Source organism: Archocentrus centrarchus, chromosome 19, assembly GCF_007364275.1.
Source record: "Archocentrus centrarchus isolate MPI-CPG fArcCen1 chromosome 19, fArcCen1, whole genome shotgun sequence".
Taxonomy (NCBI): Eukaryota; Metazoa; Chordata; class Actinopteri; order Cichliformes; family Cichlidae; genus Archocentrus; species Archocentrus centrarchus.
In genome coordinates, this window is record NC_044364.1 from 26,159,746 (window position 1) to 26,175,766 (window position 16,021).

General features: G+C 39.1%; 1 protein-coding gene across 2 annotated transcripts in view; it reads left to right on the plus strand.

Annotated features, from left to right (window-relative positions):
- tmem94 (transmembrane protein 94) overlaps nt 1-16,021 on the plus strand; it is a 69,906-nt gene that overhangs the window by 44,575 nt on the left and 9,310 nt on the right. For both annotated transcript variants that reach the window (XM_030754949.1, XM_030754948.1), the window contains 8 exons: nt 7,262-7,435; nt 7,641-7,743; nt 7,848-8,056; nt 8,586-8,767; nt 10,972-11,104; nt 14,957-15,072; nt 15,200-15,299; nt 15,443-15,551. In XM_030754949.1, coding sequence (XP_030610809.1) covers nt 7,262-7,435; nt 7,641-7,743; nt 7,848-8,056; nt 8,586-8,767; nt 10,972-11,104; nt 14,957-15,072; nt 15,200-15,299; nt 15,443-15,551 — 1,126 coding nt within the window. The remainder of the gene's footprint in view (nt 1-7,261; nt 7,436-7,640; nt 7,744-7,847; nt 8,057-8,585; nt 8,768-10,971; nt 11,105-14,956; nt 15,073-15,199; nt 15,300-15,442; nt 15,552-16,021) is intronic.

Below are 16,021 nucleotides of genomic sequence, written 5' to 3' on the forward strand. Positions count from 1 at the left end.
ACAGACAAACTTCCTTTTACAGATCTTTTTTTTTTCTTTCATTTGATGTTTTACTCTGTCTTTCCCAGACTAAAGCATCACGGCTTATTACATTCAGGAATATTAAGGATATTGATTTGGATGTCCTTTCCATTAATATCACCAACACTCTGATTCCTGACGATTCTTCCACCCCTGATATACTGGCTGCTCAATATAACACTTGTTTAACTGACATCCTCAATTCTCTTGCCCCAGTGAAAACATGGCCTGTTTCCTTCACCCACCCTTCCCCCTGGTTTACCCCTGAACTCCGATCCATGAAAGCCAAAGGGCAACAACTGGAGCGTCTCTATAAAAAGAAAGTGGTCTCACTATCCACAAAGACATGTATCTCATGTACTACAATAGAACGACTCAATCACTCATACCACATCTGTCTACTTTTCTGGCCTTACTTCCTCAAATGAAAGTAACACCAAGACCCTGTTTTTGCTTTTAAATAGAATTCTTCAACCCCCTGACTCGTTTTCCTCCTGTTTTATTCAACTGTAACTTATAACTCCCTTATGGTATTTTTCAATTAAAAAATTAACAAAATCCATCAACACCTCTGCTGTGGTTCTCTGCCCTTCCCCACATCTGACCCCCCCCCCCCCATCAATCATTTTCCAGTTTTCAACTCACTCCTAACTTCCTCCATAATCAGTGACCTCTCATCAGTAAATCTATGCCCTCCTTGATCCTCTTCCTACAGCTTCCTTTTATATCTGCCATTATTCACTCCTCTATTACCTGAATCGTTCCCATTCTTTTCAAAACTGCAGCTGTTACTCCAGTTCTGAAAATGCCTGGTTCTGATCCAAACAATTGCAATAATCTTCACCCCATCTCTAGCCTACCTTCCATTTCCAAAATACAGCTTCCATTGCTATTCAACTTCACTCCTATTTAACTGTCATGTCAAGAAAAAACAATAATTAGTGTTACAAGAAACAAAGCAGGTTATATTCCTGTGGCCTTCCAATGATAAATTATCAAAACAAATTATGAGTCAGACTACTGAGAATGTTCAGACTGGAATTGAAACGTTGCAGTCAGTTGTTATTTTTCCTGCAGTTCCTTGACCTTTGACCACTAATGTGTTTTAGTTCTTCACTGAGACCTGTGACTGAGCGTGCTTAAGGCCTAACGCTCCCCACGTCAAAAAGGTCTCCTTTTGATGACCCTCCTCCTGGTCTCAGACTTTACACAGAGGTCATGGGTCAAGGAACTTACGTTCACCTGTTCGTCTGAAGTTGGACCTTCTTATTGAGGGTCATGTGGAACCAGGAGCCTTTTTCCTGAGTCTTAGAGCTGTCAGTCTGTTCAGGAGAGCTTGGTATGATCTTGAACACCTCGATCAGCACCAGTTTCTGTATTGGTAGCTGATCAGTCCAGTCTCCTGCAGCCCCGGTGATGTTGTTCAGGTTCCTGTTACAATGAAACTGAGAAATCTTTATTAGTTAAATCTTTACTCTTCTCCCTCCTTTGAGACATAAACTCTATTTTTTGTCTCACTAATTTACCTTAATTTAGCTTTTCTATCTAAAGGGCATACTCAATTTTATATTATTAGCCTTTAAAGCTTGATTTAATATCAATTTGTTCAGACATTCAAAATTCAAATGTTCTCTGCTTTTCTCTTATAATCTTAGCTTTAAACAAATCTACCAAATAAATAAATGTAAATGCCCAAAAGAATAAATCGGGTGATTTTATTTGATCCTACATTTTCATAAATAGGTTTTTTAGTTCTCTATGTTTTGCTTTGTAACAGAGCGGCAGCTCAAGGTCTGGCACTTTGTTTTGCGTCTTCAAAGTATTCAAACAGACTGTTTTATTTTTTCCTCTAGCTTTTCTTTTTTAAGGTTTCACCAAAACTGTGTTCCTCATAGAAACTTTTTCTTGAAATTTTAACAACAATTTAACATAATTTGTGATGATCAAGGCATTTGTTATATTAGTTTTTATTTCAGAAAAATCAATCAAGTTTAGCTTTTCTCCACTGATTGTCTCTAATATGATAGAGCCAGGGACCCATGAGTGTGCTCCCCTTTAAAATAAAAGAAATAAAATTTAAAGTGTAAAACTGAGATAAGTCAAATAAAACAGTCAAGAAGAAATAATTAGAAAATAAATAAAATAAAAATATCTGCTTCTCAATGTTTCTAAGGGGTTTATGTCAATGACTGCAATCAATGAGATCATTGTTCTATATATTTATGTATATAAAAGCATGTAGACACACACCTATATATCCCCACCCCAAATTTTTCCCAAGATATTCAGGATTATTTATCAAACCACGCTCTAAGAATGTGCAAAAAAATAAAAAGAAAAGAAAAGAAATGGGGGTGAAATAAAATATTTTGCTCCCCAGGGGAACAAGAGAACTGAGCAAAGTCCTAGACAACCCAAAAATCAAGAGAGAAAAAGGAATAAAAATTAAACTGAATTTTTAAATTTTTTTTTTTTAAATAAAATAAGTATATGATATTCTCTAAAAACAATGAATTCCTGGCTGTCCCTCTTTTTTTTCCTTCAATGGTAGGCAATACTCACTTTGTATCAGGAATAAACCTTATCCCTGAGTGCTCTTGACCCCCACTCCCTAACTCTACCATCCATAGCAAAAACAAACAAATAAACAAAAACAAAACAGAACAACTTATAGCACTCATAAATTAATTTTTTCTCACTCACAAGCACACAGGCTGTCTCTCTGACACACACACAAACTTAGATTCACACGCACACACACAGCAATGCTGTAAGTGACACACACACACACACACACACACACACACCCCAATGCTCAGAGACACACACACAACCATTTTTCCTTTTTCTCTTTCTCTCTGTGTCTGTCTCTGAGCCACACACACTCACACACACTCCAGTTGTTTTCTTTCTCTGCACACACACACACACTGACTCAGATACACACACAGACAGATAGTAACAGAAACATGTTCCCTTTTCCCTTTTCCCAGATTCCTGACCTTTTGTTTTCAGGTGCATAATTTAAAACAAAGAATTTAAACAAGCTTTTGTTTTATCTAACAGCTGACTGAGGGACGTCTCCCTCCATAATTGTTTACATTTACTGCAACCTTGATATTTGTCCTCTGGACTTTATTCACCCTTAATTTTGTTTTACTGGTTTCTTTAGTATTTTATCCCCCTTTTTTTTTTTTCACTGCAGTATCAGCCCACTTGTTTCCCCATACACAGATACACACACACACACTCAGAGGCCTTCTCATTCACACTTTTAGTTGCGACTTTTACTAACAATTTCATGCCAATTTATTAGTCTCTATTTATTCACACAACACTTTTGTTACAATTTTTAATCTGCCAACGTATACCATTAGAGTTAATTCAACGAATTCACAATTCTCAATTCTCATTTTATCTTAAAAGACTACCTTAGTCTATGTAGCAATAATGTTAATATTTCAACCGTGTTGGAAGCTATAAGCTGCTACCAAAGCCGACGTCTGTCCAGAAAATGAGCCCTCAGGGGGAGGGCAAAGATTACATTAACAATACTCAGTACTTTTGCAGTAAAACATCACTATTTTAATTGTCTCTCATGGTATAAAGCTAATTCTCACACACCATTCTCAATGCTGTGGATATTAGGAGTTATCTCTATTCAATAGAAAATTTTCCAGCCACACACTTCTTGGTTTTAATAAATAAATCAATTTGATCAATAGCCTAATGCTAGGGCAGTTTTATGTTTCCAGTATCTCTCACAATCCTTTTCTCACTCATTTCAATTCTTATCACTTCACTTATTTTGTCTCTTTTGCCCATTATCTATTTATTCTTTTTTTTTTTTTAATGTCAGCCCCTTTCTGTTTTTCTGACACTTAAATATTTTCAAGCTTTAAACAGTTTAACAGATCCTCTAAAATTTGTTTTCTCGAGACCTTACCTCCTCCTCACTCACAAAAAAGTTTAATGTCCAATTCTGCAGAATTCGGTTATTTAAAAACAACAGGTTTCTGCTTACCTTTTTCATGAGGCCTCCTGTGAGTGTTTTGAGGAGTTAAAGTCCCAAGGTGAGTCCTGGAGAAAATATTCCACTTTGTCCTCTTTTGCCAATCATCCTCCTTCACAAATCACCTGTCATTACTTGTTATCAGTCCTTGATCACGTCGGGGTCTCCATCTGTCAGGTAAACAGGTTTTTTGTGAAGGAAGACACCTGAAACACTTTAATTAAAAAAGTAAAACATTTAATATATTAAAGGATCAGAAAAAATACACATGCATGCGGGGACTCAGAAGAGACAGGCCTGTGTGTGCTCTCTCTCTCTCTGAGTCGTGTTCATGTCTAACCAAAACATTTTTATACTGTCAGTCTCCTGTTATCTTAAACATAAACAATCTCTGGGCGCTATGAGTTGACCTTCGTCACAAGCTGGTTTTCATGACTCATGATTCCTCAGCTGTGGAGTCATGAAGCACATCATCTTCCTGATGTTTTAGTTATGTGTCCTTGTGGCCGGTCCTCAAGATAAGATGCACTGAAACAGAGAAGTTAGTCTACTACTTTCTGATCAGTTGCTCTCTGTCTAATATATTATTTAATTGTTTATTATTTGGTTGATCCTCTGTTTATTAATTAATTTACTGGAGTTTACCTTTAAACATTTGTCCTTTATTCACTGAGTAAAAAATAATCCCTAACATAACCCAAAACAGTCTGTATGAACAATTTCAATCTGATTTCCTCCCTCATCATAGCACAGAAACTGCTCTACTCAAAATCACAAATGACCTTCTTATGGCAGCTGATTCCGGACTACTTTCCATCCTCATCCTCCTTGATCTGAGTGTAGACTTTGACACTATCTCCCACAACATGCCCCTCTACAGATTATCTTCTGTCGGCATCACCCACACCCTTCTCAACTGGCTGCGACCTTATCTCACAGACCGCACTCAGTTCATCCAACTTAAGCCTTTCAAATCCCACCCCTCCCCTGTTACCACAGGTGTGCCTCAGGGTTCAGTCCTGGGGACCCTCCTCTTTATTACTTACCTTCTTCCCCTTGGCAATATCTTTTACAAATTTAGTATTAATTTTCACTGTTTCTCGGACGACACCCAGGTCTATTTATCCACCAAATCTAGCCCACCCTCCTCCCTCACCACCTGCTTGTCTGAAATCAAATCTTGGTTCACCTCAAACTTTCTTAAATTAAACAGTGATAAAACGCCTCCTTGTCGGAACAAAATCCATTTTATCCAAAGATGACAGTTTCTCCCTCACACTTGACAGCTCCATCGTTTCCCCCTCCCCTCAGGTTAAGAGTCTGGGTGTCATCCTCAAGAGCACTTTATCTTTCTGCTCCCATATCAATAATATTACCTGGACTGTATATTTTCATCTCCGAAATGTTAATTGTCTCTGCCCCTCCCTCTCCCCTCATATTACCTCCATTCTTGTCCATAGTCTTGTTACCTCACGTATTGATTTATTGTAATTCTATTTGGCCTTCCTCTCAAATCCCTCCATAAACTTCAAAATTCAACCGCTCGCATTATTACTAAAACACCCTCTTTTCACCACATCACCCCAGCCCTACAGCAACTCCACTGGCTCCCAGTTAAATTCCAAATTCAATTCAAAATAATTTTGTTTACATTCAGGGCCATTCATAACCTGGCTCCTCTTTATCTAAGTGATCTTCCTCTCATCGCCTCCTCCCACTTCCTTCATTCTTCCATTTCCATCTGCCTTCCTGTACCCCTTGCCCGACTCAGCACCATGGGGAACAGAGGTTTTTCCCACTCCGCTCCCAAACTGTGGAACTCTCTCCCGCCTGATATCTGTAATATCCACTCCCTCCCTGTCTTCAAATCACGACTCAAAACTCACCTGTTTAAGATAGCCCACTCCCTTTAGTTCCTAGGTCATTTTAATTCAATTACTTATTCTGTGTTTTTATGTGATTGTTGTTGTAAAGTGTCCTTGGGTGTTTTGAAAGGTGCTTACAAATAAGATGTATTATTATTATTATTATTAACAGCAGTCTGCATGGCTTTTGACAAAGAATGATAACAAACATAGAATCATTCATAGAAACACGATATCTACCAGCCATGGTCATAAAATGCAGTCAGAGCATTTCATGTAAAAGGTAACTTGTAAGGACAAGTATATCTTGCAGTAGAGGATTATATAAAGACTAAAAATGATGCTGTGGAGCCTTCCATTTAGGCAGGTAAACTTAACACAGAGAAGGCCAGAATCTTAAATTTTTAAGTTTCCTGGCATGGACCGGGCTTTTAAGCATAGTGCAAAAATTTTCAATAGGGTTGAGTTTGGGATTAGCCTCCTCTATCCATTACATTTATGTGTTTGGTATCATGGGCCACCCAGCTGTGTCAGAGTTTCAACCATCTAGTTGTTTCTTTGAGGTAAAGTTGAAGAATTTGGAGGTAGGCTTCCTACTTCAGTTTTCCACCCATTTTATGCAATTTACCAGTACCAGTGCATGATCCTACCATCACCATATTTGACAGTTGGTAGTGTTCTTAGGTTTGAAAGCCTCACCTTTACTCCTCCAAACATAACTCTTGTTATTGTAGCCAAATAGCTCAATCTTTGTCTGTCTGACCATTAAATCTTTCTCCAGAATGCATTTGGCTTGTCCATTTGGCAGCTACAAATTTCAGTCGAACTTGAAGGTGTTGATTTTGGAGCAGGGGCTTTATTTACGGTTATCACCCTCTCAGTCCATGGTGGTCTAAAATGTGCTTCACTGTGGACAGTGATGCTGGTTTTTCCAGCAGTTTCCAGTTCATGGCAGGCTTGAGTCTTGGTGGGTTCCTGAACATTCTAACCAATTTCCTCTTATCTCAGGGTAGGGTGGCAAACTAGTGAGACATCTGAATAATTTGTACTTAAGTAGAATTGTTTGAATTGACGCTCGTGGAATCTGCATTTGTTCAGAAATTTGTCCAAGAGAACTTGTCATCTTGTGTAAATGTATAGTTCTATAATGAATATAGAGTATATGCAAGTTTATGTAATTAAATTATAAAAAAAGGAGGTTTTTCATGACATTCAAATTTTCTGAGATACACTAGTACACAGTTCACTATCAGCTGAACTTTCAGTTTCAGTGCTAGATTGAGTGTCATATTAAAATCAGACAATTCATTCATTGTTTTTCTGTTTGTTTTTGTTTTGTTTTTTCCTCCTGTATGTTTGTCAGGGTTCACTCCTGGTGCTAGAGAGCTGTTTAAGCAGGAGAACCATTTGGCCCTCTACCAGCTGCCATCTGGAGAGAAGACCAAGGAGTTCACCTCCCGCCGCCTTCATTACTTCACCAAACGCCAGCCTCCAATCTCCCATCTTATCTCTCTGTTCGTACGAGACTCTTCGTCCAGTGAGTACCAACACCATTAAGCTATCGTTTTTTGTTTTATTACACAGTTCTGATAAAATATCCATGGCCATCTCTTTCTTACTATATACACTAAATACATTTTGCTGTTCCCATCCTCCCTTTGGTCAAACAGTAGCCTGAAGAGTGTGTTGTTGTTGTTGTTGTTGTTGTTTTCTTGCTTGATAATGTTTTTATTCTTTCGTAGATAATGTTCAGATGCTGTCACATGGTTCAGCAGACCTTATCCTTGAGGCCTGCACTGACTTCTGGGATGGAACTGATATCTACCCCCTCTCAGGCTCAGACAGGTTTAATATCCATCCATCCATCCATCCATCCATCCACCCACCCATCCATATTCAGTGTGTGCATTTTAGAGTTTTTATTTCATCCTTTCTTTCCTGTGTCACAGAAAGAAGGTCCTGGACTTCTACCAGCGTGCCTGTCTATCAGGTTACTGCTCAGCTTTTGCCTACAAACCCATGCAAGTATCTCTGTCTAGCCAGCTGAATGGCAAATGTGTGGAGTTGGCCCCTGGTCCCTATCTCTTCTCTGGGCTAGAGCTGCCCTCCACGACTCCCATCAAACACAGCTCCTGCAGGAACAGCTGGAGCTCAGATGGTACGGACTGTGACATACTGATGAAATGGTTGGCATCATATTTGAAAAAGACAACATTGCACAAGAATTAAAGGAAAGATATTATCACTGCAAAACTCAGTTGGTTGTTACCCAAGATTCAGTAGTTTCAATTTCAGTAGTTTAAAGTTTGACTTGTTTATCAAAGCGCATGACTTGGACAGATACATGTCCTTGGCAATTATTGCACACAAATCACTCAACAAGTATTGGTATTAAATATCATGACTGTAACGTGTAAAATTGTATGGATAAAGCAATTTAGTCTTTCTTTCCCATAGACAAGTTTTTTTCATCAGGTCATCTTCTGCCACTGGTTAAGCTCCACCCACCAAACACATTATCACTATTTTTATTTTTTTTATTCTTATCACGGTATTATTAGGGGTCTCCATTCAGAGAGCACGGATTAAAAACTAAATTACCTTTTGTCTGTATCTAGTTTTATTGTCTCCACTAAATAAAGAAGGAACTCCCTGTTGTCCTCTGCTTGTTTCTGCCATGCTCACAGAGGGTATAGGTGAAGGTGTGGAGCGTGAGGATTGTGTTCAGGCCCTAAGCGGGCAGATCTTTATGGGAATGGTGTCATCCCAGTTCCAGGCAAGGCTGGACACAGTCCGTCTCATTGATGCCCTCGTCACTGCCTGCATCCGTTTTGTTTACTTTTCCATGGAGGATGAACTCCGCAGCAAGGTGAGCACCTTCAAGCTCTTGATCATTTGAAAACTAGCTTTCCTTGGCCAAACTGGCTACCTTAACTTTTCTGTTCATTGTACTCCACAATAAAAGTGAATTTTTTAGTATGCATTAGCAGCAGCCACCAAATCACAGGCTACAAAAAAGATTTTGCTTGTAGTTCACTTGCCTTAAGTTGTTGGTGTTGCACACAGACTACTCCAAAATCAACAAAAACCATCTATTTTTTTGCTTTCTTTAGCTCACTTTGCTCTGCAACTTAACATTTTTTTGCAAATTCAGGTATTTATACAACACAACTTTACCATCATAGTCTGTGACATATCAGACATATCATAAGTGATATGTCTGAGTTTTGACAAAGTTCAGCTGGAGCTGAAGTTAGTTTGTTGCATCCAGCTGTTTGTAGTATTAAATATTTCTTTATTACATACCTGCGGTGTCAGACAGAAGTACAATCAGTTGCACACATAGACGTATGGCACAACAGTGGTAACTTCTTTAATTACTAATAATGATTATTTCCTGACATGTAAACAAGATTGATAAGAATCTTAAAACAAATGTCATTGTGTATTTTACTTCAGACAGGTGTGCTGTCACACTGATTCACAATTTATAATCTACAGCTGATTAGTTGAGTAGTCTTTTGTTTGGAAAAGACTGCTCAACTACTGGATACTGCTATATTTGTATATTGCCCATTACAATAAAAGGGAAACAGGTAAGTTTGTGCAGTTCGAGAATTTGCACGCAAAAAAGTTGTTAATTTCATTATGGAGGCATGCATGCTTACAAGTATAATTTTTTTTGCAAAGTATCTGGTGCAGATTGTGATAAAGGGTTATTTTGAAGGGAGAAAAGTTTAACATCAATCCTGTTCATTTGTTGGCAGTTGTCCAGAATAGGGAATTGGCCATTTTCCAAGGTGGCCATGAACACAACTGGAGGTGGTCTGTCATCACTTCCAGATGTCCCCTAATAATACAGCTGAAACACTGTTTACGTACTTATCGTCTTTTGCAACAGATGTTAGCACAGAGTTTGCTGAAATAAAACCTCGTTTTCTGCGGGGTGACTGATGAAGACTGACTGCAATAGATGTGACCACGCCACGCATGGAATTTATTTATATGACATGTATTAATTGCATAGAAATTTGGTCTTTTGGCAAGTTTAATGCATGAAAAAAAAAAAAGATTTCCACTGGAAGTGATGCTGTTGTGTAGATTGAGGCACCAGAGTAGAGCAGGTCCAGTTAAAAAGTAGGCTAAATGGTGCGAAAATACAATTAGAAACTTTGTCTAAAACTTGGGAATTTCAAGAGTTGTTTTTCTGGGTCAGGCACACAATGGTAGGACATGCTGATGTAGATCTACCTACGCTGTCACATGTACTTATGTGTATGTGATGGCGTGGATCCATGATGTACACCGTGTACTTGGTGAGTGTGCATGGTGGTCACAGTGTGTGCTTATGTGCCTGAGTGGCTGTGCATGCAGGGTGTTGCACGCAATTTCCCGTACCCAGTCTGTACTGTCTTGCATCATTTACCGAGAACTGTATACATTCGGCAGTCACCATGACCCCATGCATAAAAAATTTTGAGGTGTACAGAAATAGACTTCAGAAATTTGAGGGGAAAAAAATGATGGAAGCCGTTATGATAGAACTGGAAATTAATGACTGTGGCTTCTTTTTCAAAAGTAGTTCATCAAGGAAGAAAGTAATTTGGACCGAAATTCAGCACTCACTGACTCAGCACACATAGGTACTAAATTCTCAGTAATGCAGGGTGGCACAGACTGGTATCCGCTATCATGACTAGCCTAGCTATATTTCCATTTTTCTCTTTGCAGAACCAGAACAACACTGCCACTGAAACTGCCAGGCATCATCAAGCTTCAGCCTTCAGTGTTACTATACTAGGCCTGTAATGAAATAAATGAAAATAATCCCTTCTTACAAATACATACAATTAATTTTAAATTTGACCATCATAAGCCCCTGATTTTGTCAAAAGCCATTTTCTGTTTCGTGTATATAAATGTAAAGCTATATTTATGCTTCTGCCCAGTAACTATCATTCCATTACTAACAACATCATCTGACAACTGTCCGCAGGACAGGTACTGTGCTAGTCTACTATAAAAATGTGTGTGTGTGTGTGAGCAGATGTTGGATGCTTTGGATCTGTGCAGGTGTTTGCAGAGAAGATGGGGTTAGAGACAGGCTGGAACTGTCATATCTCTCTGACACCAAATGGAGATGGTCCCTGTGACGGAGCTCCATCCAGCCCCAGTCATGGCTCCCTGCATGAGGATTTGAATCAAGGTACCCGTGTTTATGCTAATTTTATTTAATATTCATTTTATTAGTAATGAGGATAATTCTATAGTTGAAGGTTTATTAATATGGCATTAATATTAATAACATTAATATGGATTCTTTAGTTTGTTTTGGGAGATTGGTTGGGGTTATCTTTGGTTTTAATACTGCAAGGATATTTTTTTTTACATATACAGTAATGTTGAGTCATTAAACTTAATCCCTGGTTCTTTGATAACAGAGTGAGATGTTTCACTAACTAATTACAGAAATTCCAGTGACACCACATCTGTCATTGACAGACCAGTCGAGTCGTGCATGGGGCTCTGTTGACCAGCTGATATGGATGACCTGTTGCTCCCTACTCATTCTAAGCAGGTTTCTTTCTGTGCCCAAGCAAGCAGGAAATTGTTGGTGAAACAGCTCACATTGTTGTCATACAGCCTCTAAACTAGTCCCAGAATGTGGCTATACTTCTAGTAGAATTAGCTCTCCTGGAGTCCTGAGAGCTCTTACAGCTAAAGGCCAGATATATGCCTCTACAATCCAATATGACTCCCATGATAAAGACAGGGGCCTGCCCTTATCATGGGAGTCCCAGTCCCGGGGGCCAACCGTAAACATGAGGGGTGAATGGACAAAGCCTGTAACTCACTAACTTGCTTTTCTGTGGTTAGAGCCAACAATAGTTTCTGAAGGAAATGCATTAGTAGAGCTGGAGGGAGAGTTCTGGCCATCTCTGCTTTGACAATATGGATCCAGATAAGTGTTAGAAAATGGATGAATGAACAGGTGGATTTACCCAGCAGAATACACTCGAGGTTGGCTGAAGTGAGGAAGCCTTGCTTCTCCCTTTTAATGTGCCTTTGTCAGCAGCTGACTGGTTTTTCTTGACATTTTGACATGCTGTAGAGCCTTTGTTGTTGTTGTTGAGAATTTCAACTTGCTATGCATCAGGACAACCTTTGTGGCCCAAACATGTATGTAAGTCCACAGTAGCTCAGTAAATTGCTTTAAAAAAACTTGCAAGGAACCACAAATGAAGTGAAATTAATTTTTTCACACATTTTTCTAGATTTTAAAATGTCACAGCTGTATCCCTCACTCTATCAGTACTCTTTATTTCTTTTTTTTATCCTCCCGCGCAAAATACTGCAGGAGAATATTGTTGTTATACCGTCTGTCAGTCCGTCGGTCCAGTTTTTGCCTTTCAAGTCTATAAACTCTAAAACCACAAGGAGTTGAACCATGAAATTTGGTATATGTGTTCTTTACTCTTCAAGGATGTGCAACATGATATTCATAGTCCTGGATGTTTAGTATCTTTTGTACACTACAGTTTTTATATTTTAAAATATTATCCATCCATCCATTCGCTTCCGCTTATCCTGTTCAGGGTCGCGGGGGGGCTGGAGCCTATCCCAGCTGTCATAGAGCGAGAGGCAGGGTACACCCTGAACAGGTCACCAGCCTGTCACAGGGCTAACACAGAGAGACAAACAACCTTTCACACACACATTCACGCTCTCATTCTCACCTATGGGCAATTTAGAGTAGCCAATTAACCTAACCCCAGTAAGTGCATGTCTTTGGAATGTGGGAGGAAACCGGAGTACCCGGAGGAAACCCACGCAAGCACGGGGAGAACATGCAAACTCCACACAGAGAGAGGAATCGAGGTGTGGAATTGAACCCAGGCCTTCCAGATGGTATTCTAAAGAGATTGAAAGAGTAAAGAAATATAGGCAAAACCGATAGCAGGTGATGAGTCCAGGTGGGATACTGGCCAACCCACTGAAAATACCTGTTCATGGGGTTTTTAGGTTTAGAGGGCCTTTGGTTTTTCTGAAGTGAACTGGCCATTTGTCTTTTACCAATGTCCTCCCGGTATAGAGAGGTTGGTCAAATGCGCGTAAAGACATAGCACTCCTGGTAGAAGTTGACAAGAGTAATAGCTTATGGTTATATGGTTCTTTTATAAGAATCTTCACTTCAGAAATCCATAAAAGCAACTAAAAACCCTTTAAAAGCCTCAAGAGATAAAGAGATTTTTGTAATAAAACATAAAAGACAAAAAAAGAGAATATAAGAAATGAAGAAATAAAGAGACAAAGAGAGAAAGAGTTTTTTGTAATAAAATATAAAATCCCTAAAAAAGAGAAAATATAAATGCTGGTACCTTGTTAACATTGTTTTTGTTGTTGCAGTTTGGACAGACTGACAAAATGACTGACGACACTGGGTGCAGAAAAGGGGCTCCGATTTAAAAAAAAAAAAAAAAAGAGGGTGAAACTTCAAAATAACTGGTGATGTAAAATGATTTTAGTGTAAACTTTCAAGCGCAGATATTAAGCTGAAAGCAGATTTAAAGGAGAGACGCCTCCATTTAAAGTTAGGCTAAAAATAGGTAACAATAATCTCTAGAGAGAAAATTCATAAATGTTTGTCGTTCTGTGTTTGTATCTGTTTGTTGCTCATGTTGCTGTGCGAAACTCAGACCTGCTGTCTGTGTTTGTGTGTGAGGAGGCCTCCGTGTGTGTGTGTGACTCTGAGTACTGCTGTGTATTTGTATTGCCATGTGTGTTTCAGAGAGAGAGAAAAGAAAATGGGTGCTTCATTTGGTATGTGTGTGCTACGGTCTGTGTACCTGTGTGTGTGTGTGTGTGTGTGTGTGTGTGTGTGTGTGTGTGTGTGTGTGTGTGTGTGTGTGTGTGTGCATTGCTATCTCAAGGATGTGTGTGGATGTGAATCTAAGTGAGAGTCAGAGAGACAGAAGTCGTGCATGTGGATGAGAGTGATAGCTCTAAGTTTTTTCTCTTCTTTTTTCTTATCTTTAATTTGGACTGATATGGTTGTTGATAAGATAAGCCAATCATAGATGGATAAAAAGACAATAATGGGGGAAAAAACATAGCTGTATCTGTAAAATAATGTTACTAAAGCCTTGAAATAAATATGGTCTCATACACCCCATGATATCCTTTGGACTCACCGCTGCTTGCTGCAGGGATGACTGTGATAGAAAGTGGGACAGCTGCTGTCAGCCTTCAGCAAGCTGCCTGATTTAAACTAAGTTAACAGTTCATCTGAATATTTTATTTTAACTTCTATTGCTTTACTGTAGATTTTTCACTGTGTAAAAGAAATGACAGTGGATGGAGCTGCTACAAAGTTCATTGTTCTTCATATTGGAGCTTGTTGATCAGGTGGTTTGATGAAGGTTTCCTGTCAGTTTTTTCCCAGTAAAGGTTTTAATGGTAATTACAGTAACAAACGCTCCTGGTTTGGATGCTAGAAAGACTTTGATCTTTGACTCCAGTTGAGCTCACTGTCTCGGTGATATCTCTGCCTCCTTGCTTTTTGCTTCACGTGCGCAGATCTGTGTTAATCTGTGACGGCTTCATCTTCAGTGCTGCTGTTATCTCATCAGTCTTTTTTTAACAAAAACTGAGGTGTGCTGTAAAATATTGTAATACTTTTTTATTAACATGTGCTACTTGATAAGGTTCTATTACAGGTCTATTTTTAGTTCCAAATTTGGGTGAAATGCTTGCACTTTAAGCTCTGAAGTGAGCGCTACAGAGTTTAAACAAAGTATCGAAGCAAAAACTTTGCATTGAGGATTTTTTTATAATCGCGTTATTCCAGTTACTCAATGAATCGTTGCAGCCCTTGTATATAAGTGGACTTATGTGAGTGTAACTCCTCCGGTTATCCCTCTATCTTATTTGGTTGCAGTTCTACCAGCATTTAAATATAGATATGCAATGGGAGTGTGGGCGCTCCCGTCTGTCATAAAGGGTTAAAGAACTGGAAATCTGTAAAAGCCATGTTTACTCTGTCTCTTGTGTAACAAAGATTCTCGGGATGAAGCAGAAGGTCCCCTGCTACCAGAAGAGGAAGCCCACTCTGACCTGGCCAGTTTCCATCCCACAGACAGTGATGTGCCCAGCTTTCTGGAGGACTGCAACAGGGTAATTATCTCTTAATCAAGACCAGTGAAACTACTGATATCTTTGAAAAAGCATGAGCGTGTGTTTTCAAGTTAGCTCAGTGTCTCTTGTTTTGAAATTATGTATTGCTTCCATATATCTTGTAAAGGCCAAGTTACCTCGTGGGATCCACCAAGTTCGTCCTCATTTGAAGAACATTGATAATGTGCCTCTTTTGGTGCCACTCTTCACTGACTGCACACCTGAAAGTGAGTCTTACCTTTATATGTTTTATTCTGTACACTTTTTTTCAAGATGTCCAATCCTTTACTACTTAATCTATTTTACTTCTTTAGGTTAAAGTATAATAAACTAAACCAATGATCCATTTTCCTGTATCGCTTTCTTTCAGCCATGTGTGAGATGATCACGATCATGCAGGAAAACAGGGAGGTTGCGTGCTGTCTGGGGAGCGCTGCCAATTTCCGCAATAGCCGTCTATTCCTGCAGAGTGACCTTAGGTACACTCATATTAATCCCTAAACCTGTTTTAAAATGTATTTGCACACATGGGTGAATATGTACACTCTTACTAAATAACATAGGAATAATAAGTTTCTAATCCCATGGACAGATGCAACTCAACTATCACCGGCTGCAGCTGGCTGCTGTAGTCCTTGTTCTGCTCTGGGCTCACTGAGGCTGCAGAGCAGAACAGAGACTACCCAAATAAATTAAAAAAACAGGCTGTTTGCTTCAGCTGAGCACCTTTTGTTTGTGTGTGTGTGTGTGTGTGTGTGTGTGTGTGTGTGTGTGTGTGTGTGTGTGTGTGTGTGTGTGTGTGTGTGTGTGTGTGTGTGTGTGTGTGTTAGTTAAATCACAAAATTTGCATTTGATATCACAACAAATGACTCACAGCAATAAAAAAGCAGCAACGCAGAGATGAGGACAAATGTATAAAACCGTATCTCAAGTGTTGATGGATTCTGGG